This window comes from Caretta caretta, chromosome 2 (assembly GCF_965140235.1).
Source record: "Caretta caretta isolate rCarCar2 chromosome 2, rCarCar1.hap1, whole genome shotgun sequence".
NCBI lineage: Eukaryota > Metazoa > Chordata > Testudines > Cheloniidae > Caretta > Caretta caretta.
Window position 1 is genome coordinate 59,182,140 of NC_134207.1, and position 15,471 is coordinate 59,197,610.

Consider the following 15,471-nt stretch of genomic DNA (forward strand, 5'->3'; position numbering starts at 1 on the left):
TTGTGTTAGCTGTGCTTGTGGAACAAGATGGGAACACAGCCACGCATATTGTCCCATTCATATCCCTCTCTGCCTTTCATCTACATACCTTCTTCTACAGACATGCCCCTCTACACCTAGTAATCCTGCCCTGACCTAGCCCGCTTTGTTCCCACCCTCTCCTCCATCAAGACCTTCATGAGTGCCCAGTTCTTTGAAGGGGCAATGGGACTTGAAGTCACTCAGCACTTGGTTCTCAAAGGTTGCTCAACTCCCTGCAGAACAAAACCCTATAACATATTTTTCCAGGAAGCCTGTAAACCCTAACCCTCCTCTGAGTGTTAGCAAGACAGACAAATTATGATAATTTAAAACTTCTGAAGAAACAAGACACATGCTAAATTTCACCATAAAATCATTTAGGGTTTTGGGTTTTTTTTTGGTTGCATCCCAGTTTGATGCCTTATGTATTTGTTGTTTTCCTACTCACTTGTTAGGTGTCCAGCATGCTGTTGGTACTATGTAAATAAGTAAAAGCGATAACAGCTAATAATACTAAAAGTAAAGGTCTTGTATTTAGATTTTCCAAAATTATAAAGTTAGAATTTCTAGGGTAGGAAATGTGGCTTTTACCCCTTCTCTCTCTCAGCTTATTCTGCTTTACTCATCTAAAGCTTTGTCTTCTGTAGGGGAAAAGGTATATTTTTACCACGTATTAGCTAAGATATGGTAACTAACAAATCCTAGTGAAGACAAGGCAGTTTATAATTTTAAGTTGAATTAGCAGATGAAGATGAAACCTGGGTTTCCCCTCCCCCTTGTGTTTACCTCAACCTTGTGAAAACTACAAACTGGCTTGTCTTCACTAGGATTTTACCATGTGTTAGTTACCATGTGAGCTAATACGTAGTAAGAGCAAACTTTCTTTCTAGTGAAGACCCATCATTAGTGTCCATCTGCAGTCCTATTCAAATGTTGACTGCACTGTCCACCTGCTTTATGCTGCTGTGACAGTCCTGTCAACTGAGTAGAAATCTGTAACATCTAACTAATTTGCCAGGAATAACAGAATCAAATTAATAGATAAAATGAATGAATAAATGGCTATATGCATTTGCCAGGGTTCAATCAAACTGCATTACTCTGTGAAAAGGCCAGCTTTTCCAAATGGGTTATAAAAGACCACATGAAAGGTGAAGGGGTTGGGGGGAGTGTAGGAAAGGCTTGTGGTTACTACCAGCTTGTGCAAGCCCCCAAACTGTGTGACCAATACTAGAGATCTTGCTTTTGCTGACATTTCTGGGATTGTAAGACTTTGTGCTGAAAAAGAGAGCTGCTGCTTTAAAGTCTGAATATAAAAAGGCTAGTGTCTGGATGTAGGGCTTGTAGAAAGAAATATATATGATACCAGTAGCAAGCAAGAAAGGGAATGAAGCACTCCAAAGGGTTAAAGTTAACTTTAGTCTTTCAGTGATCACCCTCTGGTACTATGCAGTCATAAATTTTCTCTGTTTATAGAGTGTTTTTGATGGCAGGCAATTCTTTGTTGAAAGTTAAGTGCTCTTTTATATGAATAAATAAAGAAGGCTTTGGTTTGAACGAATACATTATTTTGACAAATGTTTATTGGAAACCCAATTATGGCTTCGTAAATCAGTGCTATCTGTGGTACATCAGGTGAGCTCACCAGTGCCACCAGATGTCACACTGGATACCAGTAGGGTAATTAAAACAATTTCATGGCACTCTGTCCCTCTTCCCTGAGTCTGACGGTAGTCAAAACAGGAAGAAATTGTTTATCTTTGATTTAACTTATTAAAATACTTGTTGCAAGATGTCATGGCCATACTTAACGGAAAAAAAACATTTGTTTTCAATTTGCAGTTAGATTAAAATGACAAGGTCAGGCACAATGCACAAGTCGACTGACAAATGAATTTTAAGAGCAGCCCAGCAGAGAAGGGAGGGAGGAAGGGATAGAATAGATAGATAGAAAATACATTGTTTGAACTTTATCCCTAGGAGAAGTTTTTGGGATTTTTTGGAAGTGGCCATTTCTTCTTTAAAATGTGTGTATCATTCATATACATATTTCTTCATTTTTGGGTGCCATCAGCTATGTTCATTTTGATTTAGCATTAGCAATACTCTCAAAAGTCAAAAGTTCCTTTATGACAATGGAACTCTCAAATCAAGAGAGGCAGCGCATCTGAAAGGTTGGGAACACACTTACTGCATAGACTTTAATACCTTGTCTTCTTCTTTCCTGATTACAGTTTAAAAAAGGCAGAAATTTCTCTGATGAAGAGTATTCTGGCAATCCACACTTGTCACCAGTAGGGAACACAAGATTGAAGTAAGCTTTATAGTAAATATGTACATCTTCCCAACAGTTAATACTAATGCTAGGATATGGACTAAATTTGTGCCCACTAGAACTTTATGGGGTTAAAACAGTAAATGAGACCTGATCTAATTAGTAGTGTGTAAGGTGATTATAAGTGACCCCTTTCCCACCTACTTCACTGAAATGTAAGAGGTGGATATTCAGGAGCACAGGAAGAAAGAAGATGGAAAAGGTGATTGGAGAGTGGCAAGGAGCAAGACAATGCACAAAAGCTGGAAGGAAGATGAGGAGTACAATGCCTTATTGGGAATTAGAATGATCAGCCTAACTGAAAAAGCAAAGAGCAAGGAAAGAACAGAGTTTACTGTCTGCTGTGTCTTTTCTCCTAGAACACTAACAGTAAACTCAGCCTGTGATCTAAAGGTCAAGCTGTAAGTTTTCTGCTTGATACAGATACGCCATCACTGGTAATAAAGATTCTGTGGACTAAATTCAGTCCTCGGTTACATCTGTGCCTCCATCACTCAATTCAGTGTCAGGTTTAGATGAAGGCAGAACTTGGCCTTGATGATGTGCACACCAGGATGGAATCTAGCACCCTCTCTCATAACTATGTTGCCTCTGCAAAGCAAACAAAGTAGTGCATAAAAGTAGGGGAAATTTATCTTTGCAGACATGGCTTTCAATACACTGAAGAAATAAGGGGGCCATTTGTACATAGTTATTTTTTATGACCGTAACTTCACTTTGAGTATCACTGATTGTCCTGCTAAGTGCCAGCTTCAACAAAAAAATCCCACTCTATAGTTGCCAGTAGGTGGAAATGTTTTCTGACTGCCAGGCCTGTCAACTTGCTGCACTCGACTTGCTGCACTCTCTCTTTCCTGCATATCACCAGTAATGAAGATTCTGCAATCCAAAGTATGCCCTCAGTGACATTTCTGGAAATCCATGGCCTTTGGGGATTTACAGTACACAGATATGACTGACTGGCCTTGTAAGTGCAACTTAGAAAATCATGTGGTTGATGAGACAACACAAGGAAAAGAATCCAGCTCTGTCTCTCTTAGGTATGTTGGCTCTGTGGTGCTAACAAGAGTAATATAGAGTAAAAACATATTGTGATCACTGCAGTAAGCCAACGTGACACAATACACACAGGAAATAGCTCTGCTGCACTTTAAGGGATTTAGATCCACCAAAATGTCAGGCCTTCCCCCAAAGTTTAAGGGACACTTACTGGTCAAACAGACATTTTCCTGGTATAGCCTATTTACTGCCTGTCATAAATATAAAGGGAAGGGTAAACCCCTTTGAAATCCCTCCTGGCCAGGGGAAAGCTCCTCTCACCTGTAAAGGGTTAAGAAGCTAAAGGTAACCTCGCTGGCACCTGACCAAAATGACCAATGAGGAGACAAGATACTTTCAAAAGCTGGGAGGAGGGAGAGAAACAAAGGGTCTGTGTGTCTGTCTATATGCTGGTCTTTGTCGGGGATAGACCAGGAATGGAGTCTTAGAACTTTTAGTAAGTAATCTAGCTAGGTATGTGTTAGATTATGATTTCTTTAAATGGCTGAGAAAAGCATTGTGCTGAATAGAATAACTATTTCTGTCTGTGTATCTTTTTTGTAACTTAAGGTTTTGCCTAGAGGGGTTCTCTATGTTTTTGAATCTAATTACCCTGTAAGATATCTACCATCCTGATTTTACAGGGGGGATTTCTTTATTTCTATTTACTTCTATTTTTTATTAAAAGTCTTCTTGTAAAAAACTGAATGCTTTTTCATTATTCTCAGATCCAAGGGTTTGGGTCTGTGGTCACCTATGCAAATTGGTGAGGCTTTTTATCCAACATTTCCCAGGAAAGGGGGGGTGCAAGTGTTGGGAGGATTGTTCATTGTTCTTAAGATCCAAGGGTCTGGGTCTGTAGTCACATAGGCAAATTGGTGAGGCTTTTTACCAAACCTTGTCCAGGAAGTGGGGTGCAGGGTTTTGGGAAGTATTTTGGGGGGAAAGACGCGTCCAAACAGCTCTTCCCCAGTAACCAGTATTAGTTTGGTGGTGGTAGCGGCCAGTCCAAGGACAACGGGGGGGAATATTTTGTACCTTGGGGAAGTTTTGACCTAAGCTGGTAAAGATAAGCTTAGGAGGTTTTTTTCATGCAGGTCCCCACATCTGTACCCTAGAGTTCAGAGTGGGGGAGGAACCTTGACACTGCCTGATTCTCTTTTTTCAACCTCAGTTTTCTCCCTGCTCCATTTTCCCTGCTCCCATGATGAGAATAATTGGATCTGTGAGTCCTCATGGAGGAAGGAAAGAAGGGAATGGGGGTGAGGAACTGAGTAGGGCTGAATGAGTGATTCTTTATAACTGAGTTAAAAGCCAGCACCTCTCAGCTGTTTCTCCCTGTTTCATTTAATAAAAAGCTTTGGCTATTCATTTACTTTCCTTGTGCAATATATATATTAAGCATTTCAAATAACTATATTGAAAGGTTGTCTGGTTTCACAGTAGTATCTGCAAGCACCTCTCTAGAAAAAATCATTATTTTGTGATTTCACATCACTTCTTGGAGAGATCCCTACAGCAACAGTACATTAGAAGAACTATTCTTCCTTTCTCCAGTGGCAAAAGGCAAACCTGCATCATAAAAGGCCATGCAGCTGGATGATGATGATGATGATGATGGGCGATCACTCGTTACCGAGTATGATCATCTTCCGTGGGAGTTATGGGTCCTCAGGTGGCTAATAAGGTCAATCCTTGAACCACAAGTTCTATTACGATGAGGGCAGATTATTTCAGGCTCAGCAGGAGGCTGTTGACCATGACTGGAGACCAGTCTCTCCTTCCTCCTGCACCTCTTGTCCTCTTCGGCTTGTCGGCGAGCAAGTCCAAAATGCAGGGGACCATCATGTAGGACTTCACTCCATTTTAAGCGATCCTGTGCAAGTGTCTCTCAAATATCAATGTCAATATTACATTTTTTTAGGTTGTCCTTCAGCAAGTCCTTATAACGTTTCCGTTGTCCACCCATGTTACGGTACCCTTCTTTCAGCGGAGAGAACAGGACCTGTTTTGGGAGGCGATGGTCTGGCATCCAGCAAGACTAACCCCCTCCCCATGTTGGGTGAGCAGAGTGGATCCTTAAAGGGACTGTTCAGTCGTGGGTGCAGCTGCCAAGATGCTCGAACGGCCTCAATCCTCAGGCAAGACACCTATCACACACCCACCGCCTGCGTGTCGGTCTTTGACTAGGAACTTCCGGATTTCACTGTCCTGTTCCCACCGCCACTTGCCAATCACCACCAGACTTTTGACTTGTGCAAATGTTATTTTCCCAAAAACTGGAAGATGCCTGTGTGGGACTTCTTTTAAAGTGGGGAGACTGGTGCACAACAGTCACCACACTACCCTTGACAGATAGAGGACTTGAAACCAATGGCATGGACACCATGATGATTGGAAATCCTCAGTTTGCTGCAGTCTTCATCCACCTTCACAGCCGTTGTAACATTACATAACAGCTGTATACCAGGACTCTAGCCTTCCCTATGCTAAGACTAAGGTTATGTCTACACTACTGCGGGATCGATGCTGTTGCAATCAATGCACCGGGGGTCGATTTAGCGGATCTAGTGAACACCCACTAAATCGATGGCAGAGTGCTCTCTGGTCGACTCTGGTACTCCACCGGGAATGAGAGGAGTAAGGTAAGTCAATGGGAGAGTGTCTCCCGTCAACCCAGTGCGGAGCAGTCACCGCAGTAAATCAACCTAAGCTATGTCGACTCCAGCTACATTAGTGATGTAGCTGGAGTCACGTAACTTAGTGTAGACATAGCCTAACACTTAAAGCATTAGACCTAAAAACCATTGGGAGATAAAAGTTTCAAGGGAGATATCTCTTCCTCTGTGTGAGATTCCTGCCTTTAGCTTTTAGACATTTAGACTGCAGTGCTGGTATAATCCAGGTCTGCAAGCTACTGGCATCTGAAAATCCACACAGGGTGTGTGGGAGGATGAGAGCACAGCAATGAAACAGGAGGGTGTGTTACCAGAGCATCTGTAAAATATACTGATTGAGCACATCTCCGCAAAAGCATTTTCTGGCCAGGTTCCTATTGCACTGTGGCCCAATTAAAGTTACTGTTTCCTGGTAGAACTCCCAGGGGAGGGCTCTGGGTTTGTAGCTACCCTTTCTAGAGAATACATGTACCTCTCTCACCAGGAGGGTAAATCCAGTCCTCTGTGATCCCTGTGTTCAGGTACAGTTAACAGATCACGGTCCTTGGTTATTTCAGATGAAGCCCAGGCCTTTCCCACTGCCAAGCAAGGAGATGTGAGCCTTGTTTTGAAAAGAAGTACATTTCAGAAACAAAGACAATATCAACAGTAACTTGATTTGGTTTTCTTTTCCTACATTCTGTGTGGACAAAATAAAACTGGGTTTGGGTGGGAAAGTAGGATTGGTTGTTTGTTTTGCCTTTACAAGGGCTATTTTTGTATTTTATTTATTTTGCAAGTGATAGAAAAACACCAATATTCTTTGCAGAAGTGTTTAGTTTATTTTATAAAGTCTTTGCTTTGTAGGGTAGTACAGCAGAACCAATAATTATTCAGAGCTGATAACTACTACCATTCCCATTAGCAATTATTTTACTTGAAATGCTCACTGCAAGTAGGAAAAGTAAAGACAGAGTAAGTGACAGTTCAGGTAATATTTGCTTTGATTTGCACATATTTAAAAATTCACATAATTCTATACTCTTCATTGCATTATGAAATTTCTTATTCTACTGGTTTCTTCTTTTTCTCTTTCTCTTGCTAGTCCATCAACTTTATCTGAAGCACTTTCTTGTTTGAAATAAATAGTGGGGTGGAAAAACATATAATAAACAATAAGACAAATAATACCTAACACCAGAGTGAGAAAAACTGTGATGCTCACAAATGTAAAATATAATTGCTCAGTAACTGAAGTCTTCCAGAACAAACACATTATGCCTGAAGTTACAAGCACATGAGTGGCATAATAACTAGAAATATGTATTTTTGTTTGTTCCCCCTTGACATTAAAAAATGTAAAAATAAGAATGATCCCAACAACAGTCCTGTATAAAAATTCCATCCTCTTAGATTTGCAAAACATAGTGTGTTGCTTCAAAGTCCAGCTGAAGCCCAAGGTCCAAAGAAATATTAGCAGAAATATACTACTTATGATATTTAATAGGGTGGCCAGTGCAATACTCAGTATCCAAGAAGTCAGTGTGAACAGTTTATACAAGAGATACAGTAACTTAGGAGGCACCCCAGCAAATTGATTTTTATCAGGCAGAGATTTTCGTAATGATATCTGATAGTCAAGTGTTGACCAGGAAATGCTGCAGAAAGATGTGATGATGGAAGCATCTAAATAAAACACAAGGATAGATGTTAGTTCCATGGAAAAACTTAATATATTTTTACTTAAACATTCTTTATATCTGAGAGGAAGAATGGTCCTGTTGTTGGGGCACTTGTGAGTCCCAGGTTCAATTCCTTACTCCTCCACTAATTTCTGTGTGACCTTGGGCAAGTTACTTAGCCTTTTATGTTCCTCAGTTCCCCATCTGTAAAATGGGGATAATAGCACTGCCCTACATCACAGAGGTGTTGTGAGGAGGAATATATTAAAGACTGTGAGGAGCTCAGTAATGGGAGCCATAGAAGTACCTTAGATATCTACCTATTCAATAAGTGAAAACAAAATAGACTACTCTGAAATGATTCAGTTGGTTACATCCATTAGCTTTCACTTATCAAACACAATACAATGTTATTCTTAAATATTATTATTACATATTACAGTGTAACTTTTCCCAGAGTTTAGTAAAATAGATAACCTAATAGAGGAAGTTTTAAACTAAATGTTAAATAAAATTGTACTGGGATATGACAGGGAATACTTTAAAGTTTTACCTGATACTAGGGATTGCCTTCTTAGTGGAGATTTAACTATATTCAACTTTCAAATGAGAGAGACTTACACTGACTGAAGGCAGCCTTGTCATGCTCCATCAGGATGTAAATCTGAAGAATGAGCTGGGGTGTCGTCTTCAGGAAAGTCTTAAATACCCTGAGCATACTAATATCAGCCAATGCATCAATGGCACGTTTATGAATGATACTGGCAGGGCCCCCAGTAAGTTCATCTCCAGAGCTGTTTTGTTTAAAAGCAGCCTGGTAGCCACGTTTCAATGCAAACCAATACCTACAAAGAGAAATATATATATAAAAACTTGGTTAGACAGAGTTTTTTTTAAAGCACTGTTCTACAAAATAGTGAAAACTAGTTAAGATTTTAGCCATTTTGTTCTCAGTTCAAAGTATCATTATTTGTTTTTAATTCTCTTTGAATGGGAAACTTTACTTCTTACTAATGCAAAATGCACATTGAGGTTAATGTTAGTAATGGGTGCAATCAAAGAAACTAAATTGAATGGAATGAGATTGGCCTGAGTAAAGACCATAGGATTGAGTTAATTAACTTTAATTTCTTTAAACAGGATATATTTCTGAATCTCCCCTTTGCCGCCTCCTTGTCCCCTTCGCTTTAGGATGACACTTTCATTTTTCATGCACCCAGATCCCTAGATGTACACACGCAAACTGGAGATTGTGCATACATGAAACTATGTGTGTATGCATGTATCCCCTAACATGCACATCAGCTGACTTGCACATCTACATCAAATTTGCGCATTCTTTTGTGGGTTCATTTTTTTAAATGTAGCCCTAATTCTTTAAGCTGTTTCTTTTCTAAGGAACCCAAGAGACTTTCAATACAGAAAATAACTCTCAGGACACACATATTTCATACAATGATATGATCTGGATGGTGTCATATGATAAATCAGATTCTTTGTCAGATATTGAGGGCGTATAAATGACCTCTCAAAACACTTCTATTTTGTCCTTAAGGCTATATAATCATTTCCTTTGAAAGAAAACTAAATGGAATGATACATTATACTGGAGCTAGTGAATCATGACAGATTTACTTCCTGCCTTGTGAAGTACCTTTTCTGTTCAAGATATCTGTATTGCCATGTGGGAGACCTATGTTTAATTCCCAGTACCAAGTCATTTGTTTTTCAGTCCTAGAGGAGTTGGCAGGGCTGTGGAAATAGAGTGCTTAGCTTTAGCCCCTTGAGGGGAGGGAATACTAAACTCTAGTCAAAAGAGACACCATTTGGACATTTAAGGAAGCAACTGTGATCATCTGCACACAGAAATCTATTCAGTCCTCCTTGGGGAAAAAAATGATAGCTGCAAGCAGATGTAGGACCAGATCCACAGCTGGTGTAAATCAGTGTAGATCCTTTGATGTCAGGAGTTACACCTGTGCTACCTAAGGATCTGGCTCATTGCCTCCAAAGTGGAAGTTTAAAGTAGGGTGAGGAAAGCCCTGCAGATAGTAGGTATGGTGAGCCAAGTCTAAAAGAACAGGCTCTAAGGGATAATTACATCATTTATTTCCTGTGGAATTGTTTAGCAATAAACAAAGAGTCTTTCAGAACCAGTTAGCAATGAACATACAAGAAAGAAAATCTCCTAATAAGTATCCATGAAGGCCTCACCCCGTCATCTTTCAAGGCAAAGTAACAATCTCTTCCACTGAGTGCTTGCCCAGTCTCTGCTTTTAAGTGATTCATAAACATCTGGTGTGCAAATTGTCTGCTGAAGAGAGACCATTCAGTTATCATTGATTCCACTTTCAAATCCCTGGAACTTCCACTAGCCTTGTCCAGAGAACCGATTCTAACTCCACCATTGGCAAAACAGTGGAAAAACAGCCATTCCACTAGGGAATTATCCTTTATTTTGCCTACTTTTTTTGGTGGTGTGTCCCGTGGCTAGGGTTTTCCTGAGAAGGCTGGTTCCAGCTCTGAAATATATACTAACAGTGAACACATCTTAGAAGTTCAGATTAGGCTCAAAGTAGCATCCAAAAGTTTGGACACTTCTCTGACATGTTCAAACCTCTTTGCTTTTCAAATCAGACTGTAAAACACACCCAAAAAAAACCCCCTCTTGATTCGATTTGTGCCTGAAATACCACTAAAAAAAAAAATAGGCTGTTTTCAGAGATGCTGAAATGCCATGATGTTTCTAAAGCTCAAAAATATTCATATTTTGAGGTAAGTTTCTTAATTTAGCCAAACCATGTTTTATACTGCTGCCCGTCACCATAGTACTGAGAGCTTTCCATGTAAAATTGATAGTCATTCTGAAAGGATTCTAATGCAGGGACAGTTTAAGCACAGCTCCGACTCCTTGCAGAGCCATTCTAGGGGGCTTCCAGGCACAAGGCCCAAAATTCCAAGTATGGCCTCTCTCCCTACATTTGGCCAACTACCCTATGGTGCTAGCTGGGGGTTCCACACCGGGGACATGGGTGGGGAAAATAGTGATTGTTTACAGAAATGGTGAATGCATCTGAGGACTGAGTTAAAATGGGGAAGCTACAACCACACCTGGCTGCTTCAGCAGAGAGACCAGTAGTGAATAGGCATGGAAACTGAACTACCCTTTTCATCAGTGTAGGTGGGTGATCCCTCCAGGTCAGGGGTGAGGCACAATGGTGGGGACAGCCTGCAGTGCTGGAGCTCATGATATTTCTGTTCAGTAGACAGATTTCAGTCACCTGAATTTTAACTATGACACCTTTCACCAGCATTAAGAGCCAAATCCTGCTCTGTGGCCATGGAGGATACAGGTCCTATGACAATGCTTTGCTTTAACAGAGGAAAAGGAGAGAGGCGGGATTTGAACATCTATGCCACCTACCTGCTGCAGTGATCTGCTTTGTGTGGGCTCCCTGTGTCCCAGCAATGCACTACCCATTGTCCCCGAAGAAGGCAGAGTGTACACCAGCCTCGGGCCTAAGCATTGCAGTCCTGAAGCAGCAGTCACAGCTACAGAGCAGCTACGTTACTACTTCATGGCCTAGAGCAGTGGTCTCCAAACTGGGGTGCGCACACCCCAGGGGGTGTGCGAGATGATCCCAGGGGGTGCGCGGCAGCAGGATCGCTGCCAGACGGCACTCTGCCATTTTTGTTCTTCGGCAGAAGCGCTGCATGTCTAGGGCTGGTGTTCCCCTCTGGTGGCCCACCTGTGGCAGGTCTTCCGGTCTTCTTCTGTCAGCAGCACGCCTGCAGCAGGTCTTCCGGGGTGCGTGAGCCAAAAAGTTTGGAGACCACTGGCCTAGAGGGCTGATTCCATGCCCTTCTCCTTGCAGAGATTCTTACAATGCAACCTTGACATACAAGCTGTGCACTACTTCCATGATTTGGTTCTGACTCCATTACTTAAAAGAAAGAAACTCAGAGGTGGAATTGTTTTCTTGTATTACATTTGTTGCATATCTATTTTACTGTGTTCTGAGTAATCTTCCATAAATAAAATCCTGCACTGCTTGGCAAAACATCTGTAACTTTTTCAAGTTATAAAACAATTAAGAATGCAAACATCTGGTTCTTGCCTCTGAAATGTAAACATCTGTATAGTTTGCAATGTTTTCAAGAAAAACTGTTAAAGTAAATCAACCTGTTACACACACTCAACCATCAGAGCCTGAGTTTGTCCAAACACCAAGTAAGTGCAAATCTGATGCACTGAATATGAGCTCCAGAGCTCAGACCTGGGGGAGCAGATGTGGTAAGAGGTGAACACCACATATGTTGTTAAAGGGATTCCTCTAGAATAAGCTGTGTACTGGATATTATAGAATCATAGGACTAGAAGGCATCTTGAGAGGTCATCTAGTCCAGTCCCCTGCCTCATGGCAGGACTAAGTATTATCTAGACCATTCCTGACAGGTGTTTGTTTAATCTGCTCTTTAAAATTTCCAATGATGGAGATTCCACAACCTCCCTAGGGGTTATCATGTCCCCAACTGTTATCATGTTCCCTCTCGGTCTTCTCTTTTCCAGACTAAACAAAGCCAGTTTTTTTCAATCTTCCTTCATAGGTCACGTTTTCTGGAACTTTAATCATTTTTGTCGCTCTTCTCTGGATTCTCTCCAGTTTGTCCACATCCTTCTTTAAATGTGGCACCCAGAACTGGACACAATACTCCAGTTGAGGCTTAAACAGTGCAGAGTTGAGTGAAAGAATTATTTCTCATGTCTTGCTTACAACACTCCTGCTAATACAGCCCAGAATGATGTTCGCTTTTTTTGCAACAGCGTTACACTGTTGACTCATATTTAGCTTGTGGTCCACTATGACCCCCAGATCCCTTTCTGCAGTACTCCTTCCTAGGCACTCATTTCCCATTTTGTATGTGTGCAACTGATTGTTCCTTCCTAAATGGAGTACTTTGCATTTGTTCTTCTTGAATTTCATCCTATTTACTTCAGACCATTTCTCCACTTTGTCCAGATCATTTTGAATTTTAATCCTATCTTCCAAAGCACTTGTATCCCCTCCCAGGTTGGTATCATCCGCAAACTTTATAAGTGTACTCTCTATGCCGGGGTCTCAAACACGTGACCCGCTGGGTTATTTTCTGCAGCCCGCCAGCTCCCCGCAGCCTCCTCCCCGCCTCCCCAGCGTTTACGTAGAACGGCTTCAGCCCTGCGTGCATCAGGGGCAGGGCAGGCTCCCTCCCTGCCTGCCCTTCCCCGCACCACTCCGGGAAGTGGCTGGGACCTGGGGGAGGAGGAGGGGGGCCACAGGGGTCTGTGTGTTGCCCTGGCCGCTCTTCCAGGTACCTCCCCCGAAGCACCCATTGGCCGGGAACGGGGAACCTTGGGCGCTTTGGGGGAGGTACCTAGAGGAGCGGCCAGGAAAACACACAGACCCCTTTGCCCCCCACCCCAGGTTCCAGCTGCTTACCGGAACGGCGCGGGGGCAGGGCGGGCAGGGAGCCTGCCCTGCCCCCAGTGTGCGCCGGGCCGGACCCACCCCCCGAACCCCTCCTGCACCCCGACCCCCTGCCCTGAGCCCCCTGCTGCACTCCGCACCCCTGCCCCGAGCCCCTGCCGCACCCCGCACCCCTCCTGCACTCCCTGGGGGCAGGGAGGAGGCGGAGTTGGGGTGGGGGTTTCAGGGAAGGGGTTGGAATGGAGGCAGGGGTAGGAAAAGGCGGGGCAGGATGGGGCCTCATGGAAGGGGTGGAATGGGGGCGGAGCCGGGGCAGTGGGTGGTGGGGGTGGTCAGTGGTGCGGCCCTCGGACCAATGTACTAGTCCTCATGTGGCCCTCGTGGTCATTTGAGTTTGAGATCCGTGCTTTATGCCATTATCTAAATCATTGATGAAGATATTGAACAGAACCAGATCCAGAACTGGTCCCTGCAGGACCCCATTTGTTAAGTCCTTCCAGCATGACTGTGAACCACTGATAACTACTCTCTGGGAATGGTTTTCCAACCAGTTTTGCACCCACCTTATAGTATCTCCATCTAGGTTGCATTTCCCTAGTTTGTTTATGAGAAGGTCATGCGAGACAGTATCAAAAGCTTTACTAAATTATCAATTATCTATTTTTTCGGGATAGATTTGTTAGACTGTTCATAAATTATAAATATTTTAGCATCCATTCTGGCCACTCAGGCAGCTCATTTGAATATAAAACTTATACTTATATAATTTTTGAAACAACCCACCATTTCATTTAGCATCTGCAGATGAGCTGAGTGCCATAAATAAACCAACATGCAAAATCAGGTCTATGAAAAAATTTGCTCATTACAAAATAGCAACCACAGCTGTTAGGGATCCCGGCAGTTTATATATTTTAAAAGAACACATTTCATCAACTATGTTACAAATGATACCTCACTTTACTAAAAGTGAAAGTTTTTTTTTTTAAATTAACTCTTTATTATGTACTCCCTCATTTTGGACAATGAAAATAGATTGTCAGTTTCACATTTTTTAAAGTTAGTTCCAATGAATTTTGCTTTCAGTTTCTTATGTATTAGCTCACGGTTGCAATATTGGGAGGCAATACTGTAGGAGAGTGTTTAAAAGCAATATGATTTATTTTTTTAATATTTGAAAGTTGGCCTTTACCTTGTAAAAATTCCACCATGCAAGAAATGAAGTAGAAAAATCCAGTTCAGCTTCCGAGGATCAGGGCTTTCACAGTCTTCTTTAAACCATTCATAACTAAAAATCTGTACTATTACTGATGACAGACTCCTAAAAACCAGTGTCAAAATACCCAAAGAATATTGTCCCTCACAGAAATAGTTACTAGTGACCCAGATATCTGCTGCAATATCAGCTACATAAATTACAATTCCAAGAACTGACATAGTAAAATTCCACTTAGTTAATTTCATTATGAGTTAGTTTTCCATTATTGTCATTGCGTTATCACTTAATATAAGAAGGAGAAGAAGTCAGAGCATATCTAAATACATTCTTACACCTAGTGATACAACCTTCTCATAATGTTTTCTATAAAGGAAAGCTGTAGTGTATATTTTCAGTATGGAAAATTGAATCAAAATAAAGAGACTTCAATTTTTATGCTCTTTGCTAGAATAATAAACTAATTCCATTGCTACGTGTCCATTCCAGAAAGCGTACGTGTAAACATCTTTTTAATTATGCTGGTAGATGTCATTCTTCCTAGTTTCTGGCTCCTGAAAAGAAGAATAAATGAAGGATCACCAATAACAAGAGCAATAATTCAGAAAAGCATAAAGCCCCCCAGCAATTCACATAATAATTTAAAAGGAAAAGCAAAGTGTATGCGGGATGCTCATGGACAATCACTGGGGAAGATAAATGTCTGACCAGTTGAAATTACTCTCCTGACAGCAGTGATTCTGAACCTTGCCCGGTATGAGTGGAACTTTCTTGTTATAAGTGGATATTTCTAAGTGTAGAGTTAAGAGATGCTAAGAAAGAAGCCCAATACCATGAGCTTTTTAAACCTCAGTTAATGTGGGTAAAGATTGTGACTCCTTCCCAACACTACTCATTAAGACAGAATATTCATGAAAGCCCGCCTTTCTGGACTCTCAAAAGATATAAGAGAGGCAAGTCGGGTAAGGTAATATCTTTTACTGGACCAACTTCTGTTGGTGACAGCACACACTTTTGATCTTACACAGAGCTCTTCTTCAGACCCTTCTTACCTCAC

The 15,471-nt window shown here is 41.6% G+C and overlaps 1 protein-coding gene across 2 annotated transcripts; it reads right to left on the bottom strand.

The window, feature by feature from the left end:
- Positions 1-6,870: 6,870 nt before the first annotated feature.
- On the bottom strand, positions 6,871-14,965 carry XKR9 (XK related 9). Of its 2 annotated transcripts, none has more exons than XM_048837187.2 (3): positions 14,391-14,965; positions 8,355-8,578; positions 6,871-7,737 (listed from the first exon to the last, which is right to left on the bottom strand). In XM_048837187.2, exons 1-3 carry the CDS (start codon positions 14,660-14,662, stop codon positions 7,097-7,099), a joined length of 1,137 nt encoding a protein of 378 aa, XP_048693144.1. In that variant the 5' UTR covers positions 14,663-14,965; the 3' UTR covers positions 6,871-7,096. The 2 variants fall into 2 exon arrangements, with proteins under 2 accessions (XP_048693144.1, XP_048693143.1); XM_048837186.2 differs by lacking the exon at positions 14,391-14,965 and adding an exon at positions 9,948-12,853.
- Positions 14,966-15,471: the final 506 nt, after the last annotated feature.